At 42.6% G+C, this 26014-nt stretch overlaps 1 protein-coding gene across 1 annotated transcript in view; it reads right to left on the minus strand.

The window, feature by feature from the left end:
* st8sia1 (ST8 alpha-N-acetyl-neuraminide alpha-2,8-sialyltransferase 1) overlaps positions 1 to 20393 on the minus strand; it is a 92280-nt gene extending 71887 nt beyond the window's left edge. Inside the window, exon 1 of the mRNA XM_072562272.1 lies at positions 19731 to 20393. Within this exon, the coding sequence (XP_072418373.1) occupies positions 19731 to 19912 (182 nt within the window). The 5' untranslated portion in view covers positions 19913 to 20393. The remainder of the gene's footprint in view (positions 1 to 19730) is intronic.
* Between the last annotated feature and the right edge of the window lie 5621 nt (positions 20394 to 26014).

Below are 26014 nucleotides of genomic sequence, written 5' to 3' on the forward strand. Positions count from 1 at the left end.
ATTGCAAAAGGATTGACTCCACATCCATCCTTCACTGCCGGCTCCCTGGAATGTTATATGGCAGCAGAGGATGTCTGCCTAAAGACAGACATTGGATCAAAGGAACTAAAATCCTGTGGCTATTGTAAAAAGTGGCAAACATTGTGTATCTTGTTGGGGGTTGATTCTTCTGCAATGTTCTCTGGTTCTGAACCACATGATGAGGAAAAGAATGAAGTGGATATCTAGACAAGGGGCAAACCCTGACTGAATAGGAAACAAGGTATTGCCTTGTTTTAATTGCTTCCTGCTAGGAATTAAATCAGAAGTACCTGGTGAGGTGAAGGCCCAGCAGTCTGTTAGTGATGAAGCTTTGGACCTTCCAACAGAGCTCTTGGAAGCGATCTCCACAAAGGCCAATCTATTCAATACGTATGAGGCACTGCTATACTCGGATCAATCTTAGGTGAGCATTGCATGGAAGGATATGAACAAGTAGACAGGATATTGAAGAAGGTGTTTTGTACGCTTGCCTTTATTAGTCAATGCACTGAGTATAGGAGTTAGCATGTCATGTTATGACTATACAGGACGTTGGTTTAGCCACTTTTGGAATGTGTTCAGTTCTGGTCTCCCTGCTACAGGAAGGATATTGTGAAACTTGAAAGGGTTCAGAATAGATTTATAAGGAGGTTGGCAGGGTTGGAGGGTTTGAGTTATAGGGCAGGGCTGAATAGGCTGGGGTTATTTTCCCTGGAACCTTGGAGGCTGGCGGGTGAACTTATGGAGGTTTATAAAATCTTGAAGGGCATGGGAGAGTGAATAGGCAAGGTCTTTTCCCCAGGGTTGGGGATTCCAAAATAGAGGGCATAGGTTTAAGGTGAGAGGGGAAAGATTTAAAAGGGTCCTAAGGGGCAACTTTTTCATACAGAGGGTGGTGTTTATATGGAATGAACTGCCAGAGGAGGTGATGGAGGCTGGTACAATTATAACATTTAAAAGGCATCTGAATGGGCACATGAATAGGGAGCATTTACAGGGATACGGGCCAAATGCTGGCAGGTTAATTTCGGATATCTGGTTGGCACAAATGAGTTGGACCAAAGGATCTCTTTCTGTTATGTATGACTCTATGACTTTAACTGAACACTAAAGATTGAAGGAAAAATTGTTCAAAACTAATCTGGGGGTTCCTGGATTACTATCGGGGATTTAAATTACTGAGTTGTGCGAATCGATTGGTTCCAACTGCTGTTCACTTCTCAGGAAAGGATTCAGCATCTGGTGCATTGAAAACAATTATGAGGAAACAGTCATTTTCATTCTTAGGCCAAAGGAGATCTTCTGCAGTGATGCAAAGCCTTGAGGACTTCACACTTCTCTGATTGTGAATTGCCAATTGCAGGCACTAACCCATTGGCAGGATTGAAGGCAAGTGTAATGAGTATAAAAGCACCTCGAGGGACTCTGCTGTTTACATCAAATGACAAAAATAAACAGCAATAATGGACCAATACATCCAAGGAATGACTATAGAACAGTTAATAGATGACTCTAAGCTTTTTTGAGTTCTCAAAATGACATGTGAGAGTCCAAGGACGAAGATGAAAATAATGATGAACCCAGACAAATAATAATGGTCACAATGAGCTTCAGTCTAATTAGTTATTAGTCACAGACTCCTTTAACTATGCAGTACTACAGAGTACTTAAATCACTTACCAATACAAGGCTAATGAGCACACAAGTACTACCTGCTTCAGATTTGGCAATGGCAGTAAATGTGAGATCCCTATGGAGAGTTGTAACTCCATATAAAACAGCTGGATTAAGCCACTTCGTAAGTAACGCTGTATCCTCCAGTGAGATGTCATAAAACTTTAACGAGAAAGACACAAATAAGTCCTGACATGAGGTAAGGCAACTACTTTTGGAAATCTGATGGATAGATGACCCTGTCAGAAAATTGTTGTATCTCTTTTAAAAAAAAACTGATTTTTCTCAACAGAGTATTAGACAAGTGTTAATAGCATCAAGTGAGAGGAATTAGCAAGGCAAAAATTAAATTATCGAGAAATTATAGAGTCAGTGTGCTCACCCTACTAGACAAAACTTATAAACCCCATAAAAAAATGCAGGTGTGGTCAACAATGATGTGTAGCCAATGGAAAAGCTCACAAAGAATTTATTGGAGGTCAACCATCTCAATTTCAGCATCTTCAGCTTTTTCAGCTGTAACCTTTCCTTCAACACTGTGAATTTTGGGACGTTTACACCATGTTAAGCATCATGGCCCCCTCAGCTGCTGAAGTAGTCCATGCTCATGTACAACATAATTCAGACAATATTGAAGCTTGAGCTGTTAAGTGGCAAGATAACATACACACCACAAAAGTGCCAGGCAATTATTATCTGAGCAAAATAGAAACCAACCAACTAAACATTCAATTACCGTCACTGAGACACCAAAATCAACATCCTTGGGCTTGCCATTGTGCAGACACTGAACTGGGCCAGCCATATAAATACAATTGCTACACAAATAGGTCAGAGGCTTGGAATTCTGCAGCAAGTGACTCACCTCCTGACTCCCCAAAGCCTGTCCACTATTTACAAGACACAAGTCAGGAGTGTGATGGCATACTCCCCACTTGCCTGGATGGGTGCAGCTCCAACAACATTCAAGAAGCTTGACACCATCCAGGACAAAGCAGCCCACTTGACTGGCACCCCCTCTACCACATTAAACACTCGTTCTTGCCACCACTAGCAAACAGTGATAGAAATGTCCAAACCAACCATGTAAGGTGAGTGAGATTTTAAAAAGGCATAATGGGAAATATTTTACACATACTTTTGCTTTGCCTATGGAATGAACTTCCTGAGGAAGTGGTGGATGTGGGCATAGTAATGACATTTAAAAAACACTTAGATAAGTATATGAATAGGAAATGTCTGGAGAAATATGGGCTAGGAGCAGGTTGATGGGACTAGTTCAGTTTGGGATTATGTTCAGCATGAAAGTGGTGCTGGAAAAGCACAGCAGGTCAGGCAGCATCCGAGGAGCAGGAGAATCGACAGTTCGGGCATATGCCCTTCATTAGGCTCATGCCTGATCCTGTTGTAATCTGAGGTAACCCTCTTCGCTGTCCACTACACCTCCAATTTTGGTGTCATCTGCAAACTTACTAACTGTACTTCTTATGCTCGCATCCAGATCATTTATGTAAATGCAAAAAGTAGAGGGCCCAGCACCGATCCTTGTGGCACTCCACTGGTCACAGGCCTCCAGTCTGAAAAACAACCCTCCACCACCACCCTCTGTCTTCAACCTTTGAGCCAGTTCTGTATCCAAATGGCTAGTTCTCCCTGTATTCCATGAGATCTAACCTTGCTAATCAGTCTCCCATGGGGAATCTTGTCAAACGCCTTACTGAAGTCCATATAGATCACATCTGCTGCTCTGCCCTCATCAGTCTTCTTTGTTACTTCTTCAAAAAACTCAATCAAGTTTGTGAGACATGATTTCCCACGCACAAAACCATGTTGACTATCCCTAATCAGTCCTTGCCTTTCCAAATACATGTACATCCTGTCCCTCAGGATTCCCTCCAACAACTTGCCCACCACCGAGGTCAGGCTCACTGGTCTATAGTTCCCTGGCATGTCCTTGCCACCCTTTTTAAGCATGTGGCACCACGTTTGCCAACATCCAGTCTTCTGGCACCTCACCTGTGACTATCGATGATGCAAATATCTCAGCAAGAGGCCCAGCAATCACTTCTCTAGCTTCCCACAGAGTTCTAGCATACACCTGATCAGGTCCTGGGGATTTATCCATCTTTATCCATTCCAAGACATCCAGCACTTCCTCCTCTGTAATACGGACATTTTGCAAGATGTCACCATCTATTTCCCTACAGTCTATATTTTCCATATCCTTTTCCATAGTAAGTACTGATAATTGCAATATTTAAGAGGCATTTGGATGGGTATATGAATAGGAAGGGTTTGGAGGGATATGGCTCGGGTGCTGGCAGGTGGGACTAGATTGGGTTGGGATATCTGGTCGGCATGGACAGGTTGGACTGAAGGGTCTGTTTCCATGCTGTACATCTCTATCACTCTATGACTCTTATTTAGTATTTCCCCCAATTTTCTGTGGCTCCACACAAAGGCCGCCTTGCTGATCTTTGAGTGGCCCTATTCTCTCCCTAGTTACCTTTTGTCCTTAATATATTTGTAAAACCCCTTTGAATTCTCCTTAATTCTATTTGCTAAAGCTATCTCATGTCCCCTTTTTGCCCTCTTGATTTCCCTCTTAAGTACACTCCTACTTCCTTTAACTCTTCTAAGGATTCACTCGATCTATCCTGTCCATACCCTACATATGCTTCCTTCTTTTTCTTAACTAAACCCTCAATTTCTTTAGCCATCCAGCATTCCCTATATCTACCAGCCTTTCCTTTCACCCTAATAGGAATATACTTTCTTTGGACTCTCGTTATCTCATCTCTGAAGGCTTCCCATTTTCCAGCCGTCCCTTTACCTGCGAACGTCTGCCCCCAGTCAGGTTTCGAAAGTTCTTGCCTAATACCGTCAAAATTGGCCTTTCTCCAATTTAGAACTTGAATGTTTAGAGGATAGTGAAGAAGGCATTTAGTACGCTTTTGTTTATTAGTCAGAGCATTGAGTACAAGAGATAGGAGGTCATGTTGCCGCTATACAAGACATTGGGTCGGCCATTTTTGGAATATTGTCTGCAACTCTGGTCTCCCTCCTATAGGAAGGATGTTGAGAAACACGAAAGAGTTCAGAAAAGATTTAGAATGATGTTGCCAGGGTTGGAGGGTTTGATCGACAGGGAGAAGCTGATTCAGCTGGGGCTGTTTTCCCTGGAGCATTGGAGGCTGAAGGGTGATCTTATAAAGGTTTAAAAGTCATGAGAGGCACAGATACGGTAAATAGACAAGATCTTATCTCTGGGGTGGGGGAATCCAGAACTAGAGGGCATAGGTTTAGGGTGAGAGGGTAAAGATTTAAAAGGGACCTAAGGGGAAACTTTTTCACTCAAAGGGTGGTATGTGTATGGAATGAGCTACCAAAAGAAGTGGTGGAGGCTGGTACAATTGCAACATTTAAAAGGTATCTGGATGGGTATATGAATAGGAAAAGTTTAGAGGGATATGGGCCAAATGCTGGCAGGTTAATCTCGGATATCTCGTTGGCATGGATAAGTTGGACCAAAGGATCTTTTCTGCCCTGTATGACTCTATGACTTTAACTGAACATTAAAAATTAAAGGAAAAATTTATCAAAATTAGTCTGGGGGGTTCCTGGATTGCTACTGGGTATTTAAATTACTGGGTTGTGCGAATCAATTGGTTCTAACTGCTCAGAGAAGGATTCAGCATCTGGTGCTTTCAACAAAAAATTATGAGGAAACAGTCATTTTCATTCTTAGACTAAGGGAGATATTTTGCATGACTCAATGACAAAGCGATTTGGGGGTTCTCATACAGCAATGAGAAAAAGATAGCTTTCAAGTTCAGTGGGTAATAGAGAACCGAAATGGATTGTTGGCCTTGATACCAAAGGATTGGAGTATAGGGACAAGGACATCTTGCTAAAACTATAAAAGCCCCTGGGTCAGCTGGAGCATTGTGAATGGTTTTAGTCCCACTATCAATAGAAAGATCTTACTGACATTGGGAGGGTAGTCCAGAGAAGATCACTAGGTTTAATCCTGATGATGGAGGGGTTTTCTCATGAAGAAAGGTTGAGCAGGTTAAGCCTCTACTCACTGGGTTTAGAACAACAGAAGGCAACTTTATTGAAACATGAAACATTCTTAGGGGACTTGACAGGGTAGACACAGAGAGGTTGTTTCTCCTTCTGGGAGAATCTAGGACCAGAGGACACCACCTCAGAGTGACGGGTTGCCTTTTAAGACAGAGAATGCAGACGATTTCTTCTCTCAGAGGGAAGTGCATCTGCGGATTTTTTTTTAAAACGACAGAGAGTTGTCCAGGCTGAGTTGCAAAGTATGTGCATAACTGAGAGACACATTTTTAATCAGGAAATGAATCAATGATTTTGGGGAAAAGGCAGGAAAGTGAAATTGAAGGCTATCAGATTAGTCATGATCTTAGTGGACAGAGGGTGTACCATCGCCAGGATGCACTGCAAGGTTCCTCCAATAACACCTTCCAAACCCTGACCTCTAATATCTAGAAAAACCATGAAAACAGGTTATGGAACAGTGCCACCTGCAAGCTCCCCTCCAACCACTCAGCACCCTGACTTGGAAATACATCCTTTACAGTCACTGAGTTAAAATCCTGGAATTGCCACCGTTAAAGCAGTGTGGGTGCCCCAAAATCTCGAGAACTTCAACAATTCAAGAAGGCAGTTCACTACCACCTTGTCTAGGGGACTTAGGGATGGGCAGCAATGTTCATTTTGACAGTGACATCCAGATTCCAATAATTAATTTTTAAAAAAGACTTGTGAAGGTCTATACAAATTATTGGAGAGTGCCGTTAAGTCTTCCTCTAAGCCTTCCCTTGGTATATGACTTTAAGACGATCATTGTCATGCTCTGGGACAATAATAGAAATAGATTAGAGTGGTACTGGAAAAGCACAGCAGGTCAGGCAGCATCCGAGGAGCAGGAAAATCAATGTTTCGGGCAAAAACCCTTCATCATCCCTGATGGAGGGCTTTTGCCCGAAACGCAATTTTCCTGCTCCTCAAATGCTGCCTGATCTGCTGTGCTTTTCCAGCACCACTCTAATCTAGACTCTGATCTCCAGCATCTGCAGTCCTCACTTTTGCCTGCAATAGTAGACATAGTTCAATTTTACAATTCTTTTCACCCAACTACCAGGAATAGTCTTTTTGCAATAATATTTAGTAAGGGTGATCATCCCCAAAATCACACAGAAATGAACAGATATCTGGTTTGGAATACTCAGATTTTATTGTGAATGGAGAATTTGTTCCTCATGTCGGTTTTTCTTATGACATATGTGAAAACAGAAACATTACGTTCCTGAATACAACATCCAAAACTCCTTTCAGCCACACACTTTACAAAAGGAATCATATGGTGAGTGACAAATTGGTGCATAAATCCGGAGCTGATCAACTCGAGTACCACCTGATACAGTTCATGCAGAGTTCACTCCAGATGTTTGGAGGATATCAAAGTAACAATGAATAGTGCCTACTGTTCTGTGCAATAGACACCCTGCTCTGGAAGTTACAGTAAGTCGTTCCATTTATTCTCCAGAAGCAAGGAGACAAAATTTCCTCAAGGCCGAGGTCTTGAAAATATTTCAAGATCAATGAGGGACTCTATATGACCATCTGAATGAGATTTCAATTCAGAAAATTTGGTATAGTTTACAAGAGGGGTGTCAGAGGGAACAGAAAGACCAGGTAAAGTGATAGGTATAATGGGAAATTGTATTCACCAAAATTGAAATGAAAGTAGATTAAAATCACACAACATTATAGTCCAACAGGTTTAATTGGAAGCACTAGCTTTCAGAGCACTGCTCCTTCATCAGGTGGTTGTTGGCCTGGTGTTGTGTGATTTTTAACTCTGTACACCCCAGTCCAACACCGGCATCTCCAAATCACGAAATGAAACTGTTGCAGTTCATTCATCAAGTCATCAGTACGAATTACAAACTTTTAACTCGTAAAAGATAATGAAATAAATGAGGCACTTGGGTTTTCTGATGAATACTTGAGGAACCAAATGCATTAGGCAACTGGTTGGATATGATAACATGAGTGATCATGACAGAGATAACAAATCCACAAGCTAACAGGCCAGAATGCATACTCCATTGACATAAATTGCAGGGAAATGCTACTGGGAAGTTTGAATATTAGCTGAATATTCCGGATAATGGCCAAGACGTGAGGTCCATGGACTGGCAGAATGCACTGGAAGAATGAGGAGTAAGAAAAAGTAGTGCAAGCTCTGATACTGGATCAGAAGATGGCTCATAGATCCGCAAACAAGCATGTGATGGAGAATGCAACGTTCAATTAAAGGCAAAATATTGCAGATGCTGGAGTTCTGAAATTAACACAGAGAATGCTGGGGAAACTCAGCAGGTGTGGCAGCATCTGTGAAGAGAAAAGCAGAGTTAACATTTCAAATCTGATATCTTTAGAACTTCTTCTTGTGAATGAGAGTCAGAAAGCGAAAGTGCAGCTAACTGCTCAAGGTTTGGGAGACTGGGTTGTGTGGTTGTTAGAATAGACTCTCCCATAATTGTCTACACTATCTTCAAAATATTTGTTGGTCCTTTGACAACATATCCACAGGAGTGCAGACCAATCAAAATTCAAACCAGATTTCCACAGGGCAATAACTCTTAGATGGAAATACTTCAGAAACTAAGACCTACAATCCCAACGCCCGCACAACGCAAAATCTTCCCTGCCACCCAGCCACCACTGAAAAGGCAGCACAGATACACAAGTGAAACTCGATCATCATTTCAGCAGGCTCTGTTTTGCTTACTAACTGCAGTTAATTAAACACATGCTGACCACATATCCTAACCTAATCTAGTTCCACTTGCCAGCACTTGGCCCACATCCCTCTGAACCCTTCCTATTCATGTACCTATCCAAATGTCTTTTAAACACTTGAACTAGAACATTTTATGGGTGTCACAAAGAGAACATTCAGGCACCTTTAAGATGCATGTTGTTGATTTCTTTCACCACGGGATTTGAGAATATTAAAAATGTTGGAATAAATATGTTAAAAATGGGAAATAGATTGGGAGGTATTTAAACACACTGGTTCAGATACTACTCACAGTAGATTCTAAACACAGAAGACTTCTACATCCACTCATGCATGAGACAGAGAAAGCACCCTCTTATGTTCAATTCCACAGTCATTATCTCCTGTTGATGGTGGAACAGTTTGAGGGGGTGCCCCTCTACATTAACATGGTTAATTAGGAGACTCTGACATTCTCACCATCTGCCATTGGAAAGATGTACTGGATGACATTCAACCTCCTCAGTCATGTTATGAACATATAGGTTCAGTGGCCATCAGGATCCTGGAGTCGGACTCAAACCAGGAACGTCTAGTTTAAAGGCAAGGACTATACTTACTGCGCCACAGGACCTCAAAGTAGGTCTGGAGGAACTTTAAATCGACAATCTTACTTAGAGAGTGTTACTCTCAACCTGAATAAACATACCAGGTCAGCTCAAAAAGAGACAGAGAAATTGAGAAACTTGAGCTGGTTCGGAACTTAGACATGTGCTCGAGCTAAGTACTGCAACAGAACACACTAAAGTAGAAAATGTTTCAAAGGGAAATAAAGCATTAAAAACAATTCAGTCTGTTTAACTGCATACCATTAGGTCCAAGGAATATGAAACCAGTTATTTTTCACATGCCTCCCATGCTGCTGGGGTTTTGAGTGCAGCTGTTTGTATCAGCAAAAATGGGAAATGTAACAGGAAGGTCAAATAAAAGTACTTCCATTGCTGAAACATTAATTCCTAAGGAAATACTGGATATGGAATTTTAGTTCTTACATGTTTTGCACATCTGTGCAATCACCATGCTGAAGGTCATGCAAACATTTACAACTATTCGGCAATCTTTCCTTAAAGAATAATGTACAACAAGGAGTGTCGGTGAGAAATGGCAACATCTGTCAAATGACTGACTGACATCGCCGGGGCTCGAACCAATTTCTGAAGGGAAAAGAGATATCTCAAATCAACCAAGAAGATGCAAGCCATCAACCGTTGTGATTACTTTACAATATTAGATACATAGACTCATAGAGATATACAGCATGGAAACAGACCCCTTGGTCCAATTCGTCCATGCTGACCACATATACTAACCTAATCTAGTTCCACTTGCCAGCACTTGGCCCACATCCCTCTGAACCCTTCCTATTCATATACCCATCCAAATGTCTTTTAAATGTTGTAACTGTACCAGCCTCCACCACTTCCTCGAGCAGCTCATTTCATACACACACCACCTTCTGCGTGAAAAGGTGGTTCATTATGTGCCTTTTAAATCTTTCCCCACTCACCCTAAACTGATGCCATCTAGGTCTGGCCTCCCACAACCCAGGGAAAAGGCATTGTTTATTCACCTTTTCCATGCACCTCATGATTTTATAAACTCTATCAAGTCATCCCTCAGGCTCCAACGCTCCAGGGAAAACAGCCCCAGCCTATTCAGCCCCTCCCTATAGCCCTCAAACCCTCCAACACTGGCAACATCCTTGTAAATCTTTTCGGAACCCTTTCAAGTTTCACAACATCTTTCCGATAGGAAGGAGACCAGAACTGCACACAATAATCCAAAAGTGACCTACCCAATGCCCTGTACAGCCGCAACATGACCTCCCAACTACTGTACTCAATACTCTGACCAATAAAAGTAAGCATATTAAATGCCTTCTTCATTATCCCATCTGCCTGCGACTCCACTTTCAAGGTGCTATGAACCTGCACTCCAAGGTCTCTTTTGTTCAGCAACACTCCCTAGGACCTTACCATTAAGTGTATAAGTCCTGCTAAGATTTGCTTTCCCAAAATGCAGCACCTCACATTTATCTGAATTAAACTCCATCTGCCACTTCTCAGCCCATTGGCCCATCTGATCAGGATCCCATTGTACTCTGAGGTAACCTCCTTTGCTGTCCACAACACCTCCAATTTTGATTTCATCTGCAAACGTACTAACTGTACCTCCTTTACCTTCTATAAATGATGAAAAACAGTGGACCCAACACCGATCTTTGTAGCACTCCACGTGTCACAGGCCTCTCGTCTGAAAGGCAACCCTCCACCACCACCCTCTGTCTTCTACCTTTGAGCCACTTCTGTATCCAAATGGCTAGTTCTCTTTATATTCCATGAGATCTAACCTTGCTAATCAGTCTACCATGAGGAACCTTGTCAAACGCCTTACTGACGTCCATATAGATCACATCCACTGCTCTGCCCTCATCAATCCTCTTTGTTACTTGTTCAAAAAACTCAGTCAAGTTAGTGAGATGTTGCTTCCCACGCATAAAGTCATGTTGACTGTCTCTAATCATTCCTTGCCTTTCCAAATACATGTACATCCTGTCCCTCAGGATTCCCTTCAACAACTCATCCACCACCAACGTCCGGCTCACCGGTCTATAGTTCCCTGATATGTCCTTACCACCTTTCTTAAACAGTGGCACCACGTTTGCCAACATCCAGTCTTTCGGCATCTCACCTGTGACTATTGATTATACAAATATCTCAGCAAGGGGCCCAGCAATCACTGCCCTAGCTTCCCACAGAGTTTTGGAGTACACCTGATCAAGTCCTGGGGATTTATCCACCTTCATGTATTTTAAGACATCCAGCTCTTCCTCCTCTGTAATATGGATGTTTTTCAAAATGTCACCATCTATTTCCCCGTATTCTATATCTTCCGTGTCCTTCTCCACAGTAAACACTGATGCAAAACACTCGGTTAGCATCTCCCCCATCTCTTGTAGTTCCACACATAGACTGCCTTGTTGATCTTCAAGGGACCCTATTCTCTCCCTAGTTACCCTCCTGTCCTTAATGTATTTATAGAATCTCTTTGGGTTCTCATTAACCTTATTTGCCATGGAGTGAAGAAACTATTGGGGGTCCTTCAGGCAACATGTCTCATAATGTACAGAATATGGAGTTATTAATGCAATTTATTTTGAAATTTTGGTTTTATATATAAGCTCTAACTATTTCTTAAATAGATAGAAGGGATCGCTTAAATGTATATTAATCGCATTAAATTATGTGCAGGTGGTGGCGTAAATGATTTCTAAGACAGTTATGTTTTAAACTTTTACTTTCAAGTGAAGATAAAACAGAATGGGTGGCACGGTGGCACAGTGGTTAGCACTGCTGCCTCACAGCGCCAGAGACCCGGGTTCAATTCCCGCCTCAGGTGACTGACTGTGTGGAGTTTGCACATTCTCCCCGTGTCTGCGTGGGTTTCCCCTGGGTGCTCCAGTTTCCTCCCACAGTCCAAAAATGTGCAGGTCAGGTGAATTGGCCATGCTAAATTGCCCGTAGTGTTAGGTAAGGGGTAAATGTAGGGGTATGGGTGGGTTGCACGTCGGTGTGGACTTGTTGGGCCGAAGGGCCTGTTTCCACACTGTAATGTAATCTAATCTAAGAATGTGGTAGAATGGAGAATGTCGAAATGATGGTCAAGAGTGTGGTGCTGGAAAAGCACAGCAGGTCAGGCAGAATCCGAGGAGCAGGAGAGTCAATGTTTTGGGCAGAAGGCCTTCATCAGGCTCATTCCTGATGGAGGACTTTTGCCTGAAATATCGAATCTCCTGCTCCTCGGATGCTGCCTGACCTGCTGTGCTTTTCCAGCAACACACTCTCGACTCTGATCTCCAGCATGTGCGTGTATGGAATGAGTTGCCAGAGGAGGTGGTGATGGCTGGTACAATTATGACATTTAAAAGGCATCTGGATGGGTATATGAATAGGAAGGGTTTAGAGGGATATAGGCCAAGCGCTGGCAAATGGGACTGGATTAGGTTAGGATATCTGGTCAGCATGGACAAGTTGATCCGAAGGGTATGTTTCCAAGCTGTACATCTCTATGACTCTGAAAGGCATCTGGATGGGTATATGAATAGAAAGAATTTAGGGGGACATGGACCATGTGCTGGCAAATGGGATTAGATTAGTTTAAGATATCTGATTGGCATGGACAAGTTGGACCGAAGGGTCTGTTCCCGTGCTGTATACCTCTGTGACTCTATGACTCTATTCATGCACTTATGCAAATGTATTTTATACGTTGTAAATGTACCCACATCCACCACTTCCTCAGAAAGTTCATTCCACAAATCAACCACGTTCTGTGTAAAAAAAATTGCTTGCTCTGTCTTTTTAAATGCCACCTTAAAAATGTGTCCCATAGACTTAAAATCCCTTGGGAAAAGACAACAACCATTAACACTGTCCGTACCCCTCATTATTTTATAAACTTCTATCAGATTGACTCTCAACCTCCCACACTTTACTGAAAAAAGTCCCAGCCTATTCAGCATTTCTTTATAACTCAAATCTCCCATACCTGACAACATACTGGTAAACTTCTTCTGAACTCTCTCCAGCCTGATAATATCCTTCTTATAACTGGGCGACCAGAACTGGACACAATTTTCCAGACAAAGCCTCACCAATGTCCTGTACAACTTCAACATGATGTCCCAACTCCTATCCACAAAAGACTGAGCAATGAAGGCAAGTGTGCCATACGCCATTTTTGTGACCCTGTCTATATGAGACGTAAAGGTCAAAGAATTATGTGCTGCACCCCTCGGTCCCTCTGTTCTACAACACTACCCAAAGCCCTACCATTAATTGAGCGAGATTAGAGATCACTACAATAAGTCACCAACTTCAATACTGTTGTCTGACTTCCAGGATGCTATCTTTGCTCATCTTTAAATTCCTATTTTCTTTAATCAACCATTGCTACTCTTGCTTTAATGATCTCTCTCAATTGCACAGGATTAAAAATTGTTAAATTACAAATGAATGATTCTGCAACTATTCACAAAATTACAAACATATATTCTAAACTTTCCACATTTGCACCTGGAAGCTACCTTAGAGTTCCATATGGGAAATACTGGGCACACGCAGCATTTGGCACTGAGTAAGAAGCTGTGCCCGTTGGTTAGCATTAATGGATGCATTCTCCATGACACTGCCTCTGCAACTCACTGTCCGTTTGCCAACAAATCAGTACTCTCCTCTGATGGAGTATAAATGGTGGTTTTCCGCTCGAATTAGTATTCTTGCAAAATGTCCTGATGAGTGCAAATGAAAAGCTTCAACAAAGTGTGTCTTTTGTTTTTAGGTCAAGTCCTGCATGACCAAACAGCTGTTAGTATATCTGAGACAGACGTTACAATGAAGACCACATTTTGGACAGCAATAACATAGGTCAAGTTACAAGTAAACTAAAAATGGGTAAACCTTCTATCGAATTTGTTCAAGAGTTTACTAAACCCAAGATTGTGCCAGTTTACATTTTCAAACACAGTGATACGGCCAAAGTGCGGCACAGTCCTATGATTGCACAGGCATTTATTTGAGCTAGGACTGAACAGAATGGTAATATGATAATTAAATTATGCTCTGCCCAATGCTACACTTTAATGAAGTATGCCAATTTTGTCCATTTTTTGATTTGCTCCATTTAGGCCACTATTTTAGTTATTTGAGGGGACGCAATGGCCTACTGGTATTATCACTGGACTATTAATCCAGAGACCCAGGAAATGTTCTGGGGACCTGGGTTCAAATCCTACCACAGCAAATGGTGGAATCTGAATTCAGTAAAAGTCTGGATAACCCGGAAACTGTTGTTAATTGTCAGGAAAAAAAACTCATCTGGTTCACTAATGTTCTTTAGTGAAGGAAATGGCCATCCTTATCTGATCTGGCCAACATGTGACTCCAGACCCACAACAATATGGTCGACTCTTAACTGCCCTCCAGGATGGGCAACAAATACTGGCCTAACCAGCATGCCATCATCCCGTGAATGAATTTTTTTAAAATGTATTGTTTTAATTGTTGACCACACCAGAATTGGGGAGAAAGTGAGGACGGCAGATGCTGGAGATCAGAATCAAAAAGTGTGGCGCTGGGAGAGTACAGCTGGTCAGGCAGCATCCAAGGAGCAGGAGAGTCGACATTTCAAACAAAAACTCTTCATCAGGAAACGACCACACAAGAAACAGGACTCATTTAAAATATCCTGGAAAGGCACTTCAGCAGAGGCAGTTTGTCGTAGGCTGATACAGTGAGCTGTGAGAACATACCTTATTCTATACATCACTTAGCAACTCCCTGCTCTTACATTGCACCAGCAAACATTTGCATAGCTTGCCTCTCAGTGAGGCTGTCCGGTCATGCTCAGTGGCAATGGATCGAACTTTGGCCTTCATTACAAATGATATAGTCACACTCATTAAGGACAGAAAAAAAGAGCAGGGGGAGTTCTGCTGGCTGTTCTGGCTAATATTTATATCTATGATGATCTATGATGATGAATTAAAAATAACTTTATCACAGAATCACGCCATTGTTACAGCCCAGAAGGAGGCCATTCAGCCCAATACATCTGTCAGTGTTCCGCTACCCAGTACCATTCTCCCACATTTTCCCCAGGTCCCTGCACAGCATTTCTATCCAAATAATCATGCAGCAACTCCTGAACTGAATCAATTGACTCACCTCAATCTATACCCTAAGTGTTCACTGTGTGAAAACATCACTGTGTCGAAACAACATCGATTCATCTGCAAATCACTTTCAATCTATGTCCTCTTATTCTTTTATCTTTTAGGAAAAGGAGCAGATTCTCCCTATCTACAGACAAACTTGTCAAATACTTCCAGCGTTCCGGTTTTGTTTTTATGTCAGATTTTCAGTAACCCGCAATAATTTGCCTTTATCAGCACTGCAGTTCTGGGAGACTGTACAGCACACAAATTGCTAGCTGTGCCTTTCCTCTATTACAATCTTCAAAAGATTGACTGTAAGATTGTAACATCCTGAAGCCATGAGAGGTAACACTTCAATGCAAGGACCTTTCTTTCTCAATACTTCAGGAGAAGATTGAATTCTGCCATCTTTTTCCTATTGATATATAACCCCAGACTAAGCTGTATTCAAATCCCCACACACCATTCTCCAAGCTGGGGGAGGTCACGAGAGGGCAGTTAAGATGAAATACTATCAGCAGCATATCTTGAGACTGGTCTCTTAGCAATGGTCCTGGAACTTGGAGCTGCCACTAGGGTTCTTGCATGAGGCTCTGCAAAAACCACACACTTCTTCCTCCCATGAGAATTTACATTTTATAATCAGTGGATGATTTGACGGCGAGACTTCTAATTTACTAAAAAAAGCAAAAGCCCAGTTATCATCTTTTTCCTGACCCTTTAATCAGTGGCGTCCTGTAGGTATAAAGTTACATAGAATCAGAGAGTCATAGAGATGTACAGCACGGAAACAGATTCTTTGGTCCAACTCGTCCATGCCGACCAGATAGCCTAACCTTAAGACCATAAGACCATAAGACATAGGAGTGGAAGTAAGGCCATTCAGCCCATCGAGTCCACTCCGCCATTCAATCATGGCTGATGGGCATTTCAACTCCACTTACCCGCATTCTCCCCGTAGCCCTTAATTCCTCGAGACAACAAGAATCTATCAATCTCTGCCTTGAAGACATTTAGTGTCCCGGCCTCCACTGCACTCCGCGACAATGAATTCCACAGGCCCTCCACTCTCTGGCTGAAGAAATGTCTCCGCATTTCTGTACTGAATTTACCCCATCTAATTCTAAGGCTGTGTCCACGGGTCCTAGTCTCCTCACCTAATGGAAACAATTTCCGAGCGTCCACTCTAATCTAGTCTCACCTAATCTCTGGCCCATATCCCTCCAAACTCTTTCTATTCATATACCCTTCCAGACGCCTTTTAAATGTCACAACTGTACCAGCCTCCACCACTTCCTCTGGCAACTCATTCCATACACGTCCCACCCTCTGCGTGAAAAAGTTGCCCCTTAAGTCTCTTTTATATCTTTCCCCTCTCACCCTAAACCCATGCCCTCTAGTTCTGGATTCCCCCACTCCAGGTAAGAGACTTTGTCTATTTATCCTATCCATGCCCCTCATGATTTTATAAACCTCTAAAAGGTCACCCCTCAGTCTCCAACGCTCCAGGGAAAACAGCCCTAGCCTATTCAACCTCTCCCTATAGCTCAAATCCTCCAACACTGGCAACATTCTTGTAAATCTTTTCTGAACCCTTTCAAGTTTCACAACATCCTTCCAATAGGAAGGAGGCCAGAACTGTAAACAATATTCCAAAAGTGGCCTAACCAATGTCCTGTACAGCCACAACATGATCTCCTAACTCCTGTACTCAATACTCTGACCAATAAAGGAAAGCATACAAAACACCTTCTGCATTATGTGTTATTGGAAAAGAGCAGCAGGGCAGGCAGCATCCAAGGAGCAGGAGAATCAACGTTTCGGGCAAAAGCCCTTCTTCAGCAGGTCAGGCAGCATCCTGCTCCTTGGATGCTGCCTGACAGGCTGCGCTTTTCGAGCAACACATTTTTCAGCTCTGATCTCCAGCATCTGCTGTCCTCACTTTCTCCTACCTTCCTCACTATCCTATCTACCTGCGACTCCACTTTCAAGGAGCTATAAACCTGCATTCCTAGGTCTATTTGCTCAGCAACACTCCCCTGGACCTTACCATTAAGTGTATAAGTCCTGCTAAGATTTACTTTCCCAAAATGCAGCACCTCGCATTTATCTAAATTAAACTCCATCTGCCACTTCTCAGCCCATTGGCCCATCTGGTCCAGATTCTGTTGTAATCTGAGGTAACCTTCTTCATTGTCCACTACACCTCCAATTTTAGCATCATCTGCAAACTTACTAACTATACCTATTATGCTCACATCCAAATCATTTATATTAATGAAAAAAAGTAGAGGACCCAGCACCGATCCTTGTGGCATTCCAGTGGTCACAGGCCTCCAGTCTGAAAAACAACCCTCCACCACCACCCTCTGTCTTCTACCTTTGAGCCAGTTCTATATTCAAATGGCTAGTTCTCCCTGTATTCCATGAGATCTAACCTTGCTAATCAGTCTCCCATGGGGAACCTTGTCAAACGCCTTACTGAAGTCCATATAGATCACACCCTGCCCTCATCAATCCTCTATGTTACTTCTTCAAAGAACTCAATCAAGTTTGTGAGACATGATTTCCCACGCACAAAGCCACGTTGACTATCCCTAATCAGTCCTTGCCTTTTCAAATACATGTACATCCTGCTCCTCAGGATTCCCTCCAACAACTTGCCCACCACCGACATTAGGCTCATTGGTCTCTAGTTGCCTGGCCTTTCTTACTGCCTTTCTTAAACAGTGGCACCACGTTTGCCAACCACCAGTCTTCTGCACCTTACCTGTGACTATCGATGATACAAATATCTCAGCAAGAGGCCCAGCAATCACTTCCCTAGCTTCCCACAGAGTTCTAGGATATACCCAATCAGGTCCTGGAAATTTATCCACTTTTATGTGTTTCAAGACATCCAGCATGTCCTCTTCTGTAATATGGACATTTTTCAAGATGTCACCATTTATTTCCCCATATTCTATATCTTCCGTGTCCTTCTCCACAGTAAACACTGATGCAAAACACTCGTTTAGTATCTCCCCCATCTCCTGCGGCTCCACACATAGTTTGAAACAAAAGGAATGGGTGAATGATTAAACGCTCCGGGGGGGGGGTGGTGGGTGTGTGTGTGTGTGTGTGCAGGCAGAGTCACAGCACCAAAGTAAAATCAATTCACCTCACCAGTCCTGAAGTCTCGCCACTGCGGACTCACAGGAAGATTAAAGCTATCTGAGAGACACTGGGAGTGATAGCTGGCTTTGGCTATCAGACCGCTTGACTGTCAGTGAGTCAAAAAATGATCAAGATTACAAATGGAGAATGTATGGACAGAAGGGACTTTTTATTGGGAACGGATTGCTGTGTTAATGATCTCAGACTCCTAGTGGTGCAAAGTCCAGCACACACACCTAAATATGTGGCCTTCTGCATTGATACATATTTAATTATACATATTATACATATTTGATTGACATTTTATATATATCATATATATTGCATGCACGGTGTGTTTTATATTTTTGTATGCGTGCATAATATGTCATGAGATATATAACGTAATTTGTATATATGCACTTCAAATAGCATGAATCTATGAACACGTGCTGTACTCAGGTGCATTGTCTTTATGTCATGTGCATTAGTGTTATGCATATACTATATGATACATAAAGGCATGTGTTAAATGTATGTTTCATATACGAATGTCTGTTATAAATATTATGTTATATATTAATTTAGGCATTTTCCTATCCAACCTCCAATGCTTTATAACATGCAGTACATATCTATATATTGTGCGTGCTACATATTTATGTGTTATACAATTGTGTGTGTGATATTTGTGCATGTGTTATTTGTGTGACTGAGATATTTCTGTCTGAGATATTTCTGTCTGAGATATTTTTGTGTCTGAGATATCTCTCTGTGTATGATATTTCTGTGTGTGATATTTCTTTGCGTGTGACATTTCTGTGTGTGATATTTGTGTGTGAGATATTTTTGTGGCTGAGATATTTCTGTGTGTGATACTTTTGTGCGTGATATTTCTATGTGTGTGATATTGCTGTGTGTGTGATACTTCTGTGCGAGATATTTGTGTCTTATATTTCTGTATCTGATATTTCTGAGATAATTTTGTGCCTGAGATATTTCTGTGTGGTATTTCTATGTGTGTGATATTTCTGTGTGAGATATTTGTGTGTTATATTTCTGTATGTGATGTTTCTGTATGTGATATTTCTGTGTGTGAGATATGTTTGTGTGTAAGATGTGTGAGATATGTTTAAATGCATATGTGAGATATACTAATGTGTGTGTATTTGAGGTGCTGTAGCCTGAGTCAGTTGCTGTGACGATCCCTCGGTGCCCTGTAGCCTCCCCCACCCCCGGGTACCTTGCTGTACCGTTATGTATGTCGGTGTAAGCCAGCCTCCCCCTCCCCTGTCCTTGCCGTACCTGAATGCGGCGATAGCTGTCTGGTTCCTCTTCCAGCGCGCCTGCTGCAGGATCTCCTCGACTATCTCCTTCTCGTCGGGGATCCTGTAGACCGGGTAGACATAAAGCCAGCACAGCAGCGAGACACAGAGGGCGAGCCCGAGAGAGAGCCGGGAGCGGGGGCATAGCCCCCTCCACAGCATGCTCCAACAGCGGCCGGAGACAGGGGCTTAGGGAACGGGCCAACCTCACATAGTCCCCCGGCTGAGTGTCCTTCCAGCTGGGATGCAGGTCACGCCAATGCAGCGTCTGCGGGGGATGTGCGAACGGAGAGCTCCCATCCCCATCGCTTCACTGTAACCACTAACACACAAAAAAAGCCCCTCTTTCTAAAAGGATTCAAAAACAATCAGAATCTCTGCTCTCCCTGCCTCCCTTCCCCTCTCTCTCTCTCTCTCTGTTTTAATCTCAGTGCATCGGCAATAAAGCAGGAAGGGTGCCTGGAATACGAAATAATGATAAATCAGAAAGGCAGGTTATCACAGACAGCGGCTGCTGCATCCATGAGGGAAGGAGAGAGAGGGGAGAGATGCAATCTTGTCGCTCCAATGCACAAAGCCTTCCTTGTGTGGGAGCCACAGCCAGAGAGTATTCGCCTCTTGCCCCGTCTGCTGGCAGTGGGAGGGTTTCTACTCAGGCTATTTTTCGCCTTTCTCTTCCCCCCACCCCCTCCCCAACTCACATCTTGATCAAAACCGCCACCGTGCCCATTCATCATCCGCTTCGAGGCTTTTCATTTAGAAAAACAGAAAAAAATCTACATGTATGGAAGGGGTTATTCCCTCTCCAGTTATTATCATGACAAGGATTTTTTTTTAGCAATGGGTATTCGCCTAAGTTTTCTTTTAAACATCAATGCCTCTTTATCATCCCAGTGCTGCGGAAGGGTCACTCGGCCCGAAACGTTAACTTTGATTTCTCTCTGCACAGGTGCTGCCAGACCTGCTGAGCTTTTCCAGCAATTTCTGTTTTCTTTTTGTTTCCGATGCTTTTACTGCAGAATGAGGTGCTCTTTATACTCTTATGATTTGGAGGTGCCTGTTTTGGACTGGGGTGTACAATGTTAAAGATCACACAATACCAGGTTATAGTCCAAATAAACCTGTTGGACTATAACCTGGTGTTGTGTGATCTTTAACTATCTACTTTTATACAATGAACACTCGCCAGAAAGCTGTAGCCCAAATGTCCTCTTCATTCTAACCCCAATCTCATACCTATTACCAGAAGAGCACCCTCTACTGTCTCCTTCTCTTTCCACCCTCTACAAACTGCCTAGGTTTATCCCTGGCACCAGCCTGGGGTACTTCAACTGTCATTCTTTTTCCACCCTCTATTGTTCACCTTCAAACCACCATCAACTGGTAAGAAATTGGCCACAAGTTTGTAGCCTGGGGCAGCATTGGCTAAATTTCAATTCAGAGTCCAAAGTGTGGTGCTGGAAAAGCACAGCAGGTCAGGCAGCATCTGAGGAGCAGGAGAATCGACGTTTTGGGCATAAGCCCTTCATCAGAAATGAGGGTTGTGGGCCAGGATTGGGGGGTGAGTGAGATAAATGGGAGGGGCATGGGGCTGGGGGAAAGGTAGCTGGGAATGTCATAGGTAGATGAAGGTGGGGGAGAAGGTGATAAGTCGGAGAGGAGGGTAGACCGGATAGATGGAAAAGACGGTCAAGAGGGAGGTACAGGTAAATTTCTGTTGGATGTGGAAGGATCCTTTGGGGCCTTGGACGGAGGTGAGGGAGAGGTAGGAATGCAGGTTTAGCAATTCCTGCAGTGGCAGGGGAAGGTCACTTCCTTCTATTCAGTCCTTTGTACCAGTCTGCATTTATTATTTGGTGGCTTGAAATCAAACAAATCAAATCAATAAAAGCAAGGTCCCAAACCCTTCAGAGAAGCAAGGCCAAGATAATGGTTGTTCTGCTACAGATGGTGATTCTGGAGGGTTTGTGGGGACCCAGCACTTGGTCAGAGACAGCTAAATGGAAGGGTATTAATAAATTAAAGTTTCAGGAACCTCTGAGGACTCAGGAGCAGGAGTGAACCATTAACCCCTTCAAGCCTGGTCCACCATTAGAAGATTTTGAATGATCTGGTTGTGGTCTCAACTTACTTCCCTGCCTTGTAACCTCCCCCCACCCCCCACTCCCCCCTCCAAATCCTTGATTCCCTTGTCCATCGACAATCTAACTCAACATCAAATGAGTTCAATGACCCAGCCTCCATCTGCCTTTATGCAGAGCCTTTTCACAGCCACAGAATGCCCCCAAATGCTGAGCCAACTAAGTATATTTTGAAGCATGTGTGTTATAATGTAGGAAACGTAACAACTAACGTTGCGCCCCAGCAAGCTCACACAAACAGCAATGGCCATATAGAATTTTTTTTCTGAGGGTGCTCATTGAGGATTAAGCAGGCTACCAGGAATAACTCCCCTGATCGTCTTTAATAGACTGCCACAGGATCTTCAAAATCCAGTTGAGAGGCAGCTGGGTTTTCAGTTTAATGCCTTATTCGAAAAACAGCACCTCCAACAATGCAGCACTCCCTCAGGACTGCACAGAAAGGTGAGCTTTGCTATTTGTACTTATGCCAGGAATCCAGGGGTAAGTGGGCTGCCAACTGACCTAAAGCTAACACAACGAAAACAAAGCAGAAAATCAGAGTGATGCAATTACAAAGCAAGGCATGAGAGGTAACATCTTCCCCTTGGTTGTGCCAGTGTAATAGATTAATATCCTTATTTCAATTTTTTTTCATTTTAAAGAGCAAAAGAAGAAGGAGCTGATTGATTGGAGATATAGCAAGAATTCTCAGAGCTAGGCAGGTGGGTTTTGATTGGTCAAGATGTTGCTATGGCAATGCAGCACAATTATGTTGTCCCCATCACCCTTCTTTTTCATGAAAAAGTTGAAGTTTTCAAATTCCTTAGAACAGGGCCCTGTGTTACTTATGTATGTAGTGCCTAGCACATCCAAATGTATCACAATGGTGATCTTAAATTAGTTTTTGGTGTAATCCTTAGCACAGTCTGGTTTATTTAACAATTGATTTTCATTAGCCGAATCACATCCAAATGTTTTGAAGGTTTGCAAGCACAGTCTGGTTGAGGACAATCAGCATGCTCGTGCTGTGAATGGTGAACAGGGCATGTCAATTGGAATTAGATTACTTCCAGTGTGGAAACAGGCCCTTCGGCCCAACAAGTCCACACCGCCCCGCTGAAGCGTAACCCACCCATACCCCTACATCTACATCTACCCCTTACCTAACACTACGGGCAATTTAGCATGGCCAATTCACCTGACCTGCACATCTTTGGACTGTGGGAGGAAACCGGAGCACCCGGAGGAAACCCACACAGACACGGGGAGAATGTGCAAACTCCACACAGTCAGTCGCCTGAGGCGGGAACTGAACCCGGGTCTCTGGCGCTGTGAGGCAGCAGTGCTAACCACTGTGCCACCGTGCCGCCCATGATACAGTCCACCAGCCATTGGGTCATATGGACTACCTTCTTGGCAACACACTAACACTGAAACTGTTATGTCACATTATACATTTATATGCTAGGCAAAGCATCAGCCAACCAAACCAAGAAAAAAAAGTCAACACCTGAAAACTAAGGATGTTTTTTAAAAGAATTGTGAAGTCTGCGGGTAGAAAATGGAAAATGTGCAAATTCAGCATTTTGTTTCGAAAAGAAGCTAAGGTTATTCATCTGATGTTTCAAGGAGACTGAGTAAATTTAAAAGGTCTTGAAAGTGGTCTACAAAAGATTCAAGAACACTTCTGCAATGCTTGAAAAGCTTCTCAAGTGCTTTATTACAATACTACAAGAAAATGCAGCAAGATTTTCTCTCTAAAAATGAATAGGCAACAGCAAAAAAAATCTAGATTGATAGCTAACAAGGGATAGTCAAAGGCACATTGTCAGAATTTCCGCACAATTCCCTAGTTTAAGTTGGGACACAGCAGACCTCCTGACAGAATTTAAAAAATTCAAATAGCATTTGAGCTATGAGGTCTAGATACAGATGTGTCTGATGTAAATAAACTCAGTTTTCACTGAGTTTTGGATGGCATGCGGCAGTGAAGGCCATTAGTGGAGGCAGAGCACTGGAACAAAGACTGACACAACATCACAGAGCTAGGCGCTAACACAATTCACAAGAAGTACCTTCAGGCTACTATTTCAGATAGTCTGATATTCCACCAGGCGTATATGCATGAACAGATCAGCATCTGATGATACACACAAGATAATGAGTGGTAAACTCACTGCATCTGTAATGTTAGTTATAGAACATGTAATGTGGATTTCTATTTCAAATAAACAAAGCTCCTAAGCCAATCAGCCCCTGAGGAGTGTTGAAATTTTAGATCAACATCATTAATGTGACAAGGAACAGCTTGTAAAGGGGTGAGCAAGATCGACAGACCTTACTGTGCACAACCAGAGAAAGATCATTTTGGCTGGTGGGTGATCAGGAAGACAGAGCAATCACAATCACCAGTCATTGAAGCTGACAGGTCAGGATGAAAAAATGGTTAATAAGGCATAAAATGACCTAGATTTTATAAATAGTTGCATATAGTACAAAGGTAAAGAAGTTATGGTGAATTTTTATAACACTCTGGTTTTCCCTAAACTGGAGTTATATTTCAGCATCACATTTCAGGAATGATGTGAAGGCTTTTGAGAGGAAGCAGAAAGCAATGGTTCCAGGGATGAGGGACAGAAACTCAGTGTTATTTCCCTCAATAAGACATTGAGAGGAGAGTTGGTAGAGAGGTTCAAGATCATAAGGGCTCTGGGCAGAGTGGACGGATAGAATTACCCACTGACTGAGGGGTATGGAGGACTCTGATTTAAAATAAAAACAGAAAATGCAAGAGCAAGTCTGGCAGCATCCACAGAAAGAAGAAACCGAGTTAGCATTTTGGGTTCAAGTTAAAAATCACACAACACCAAGTTATAGTCCAACAGGTTTAATTGGAAGCACTAGCTTTCAGAGCACTGTTCCTTCATCAGGTGGTGCATAACTACCTGATGAAGAGGCAGCGCTCCAAACGCTAATGCTTCCAAATAAACCTATTGGACTATAACCTGGTGTTGTGTGATTTTTAACTTTGTTCATCACAGTCCAACACTGGTTCCTCCAAGTCATTTTGAGTTCAGTATGACATCTTCAGGACAAATTAGACTCAGTTTAAACTTTTATATTCATTGATTAGATTTCATGTTATTTAGACAGAGAATTATAGAATGCATGGTCCACTTTTTGAGCAGATATAGAGATCAGAACTCAATAATTGATTTATCAGTTGTGGAATCATCTATTTTCACAGATGCTGCCAGCCTGAATAGTCAAGGTCGTTTCCCCAGATTAGGACAGTCCAAAACTAGAGGGCATAGGTTTAAGGTGAGAGGGGAAAGATTTAAAAGAGATCAAAGGGGCAACCTTTTCGCACAGTGTGTGTATGGAATGAGCTGTCAGGGGAAGTGGTGGAGGCTGGTACAATTACAACATTTAAAAGGCATCTGGATGGGTTTATGAATAGGAAGGGTTGAGAGGGATATGGGCCAAATACCAGCAAATGGGACTAGATTAAGTTAGGATAGCTGGTCTACATGGACAAGTTGGACTGAAAGGTCTATTTTGTGCTCCATGACTCGATGACCTGCTGAGTCCTTTCCAGCATTTTCTCTTTTATGTTCCAGATTTCAAGCGTCCCACAGTATTTTGCTTCTATATGACTCAGATTTAAGATGATTAATGAATGAACCAAAAGGCAACACAGGAAGACAGTGGGTGACCAGCATGTAGATTGCATTGCCTGATGAATATTCGGTTAAAGTTATGGGGAAGTGGGTCTAGCTGAAATGCTCTTGCACAGAACCAGTACAGATTGGAGAGGCTGAATGGCCTTCTCCTGCATTGTAACCATGCTACAAATCCATGATGACCACCGCAGTATCTGAGTGCTTAAAATTGTACAGAACATTGCTTTGCCCACACATGCAAAAAGGTAAAAGGTAAAAAGGTAAAATTTCTGATTCCTGATGAAGGGCTTTTGCCCAAAACGTCAATTTCGCTACTCGTTGGATGCTGCCTGAACTGCTGTGCTCTTCCAGCACCACTAATACACACATGCAAAACCCTAGTCTCCATATTACATAAAGTATGTATATATTGAAGCACTGGAGAAGTGCAAAGAATATTTTAAAAGCTGTTCACCTGA

The sequence above is a fragment of the Chiloscyllium punctatum genome, chromosome 44 (assembly GCF_047496795.1).
Source record: "Chiloscyllium punctatum isolate Juve2018m chromosome 44, sChiPun1.3, whole genome shotgun sequence".
Taxonomy (NCBI): domain Eukaryota; kingdom Metazoa; phylum Chordata; class Chondrichthyes; order Orectolobiformes; family Hemiscylliidae; genus Chiloscyllium; species Chiloscyllium punctatum.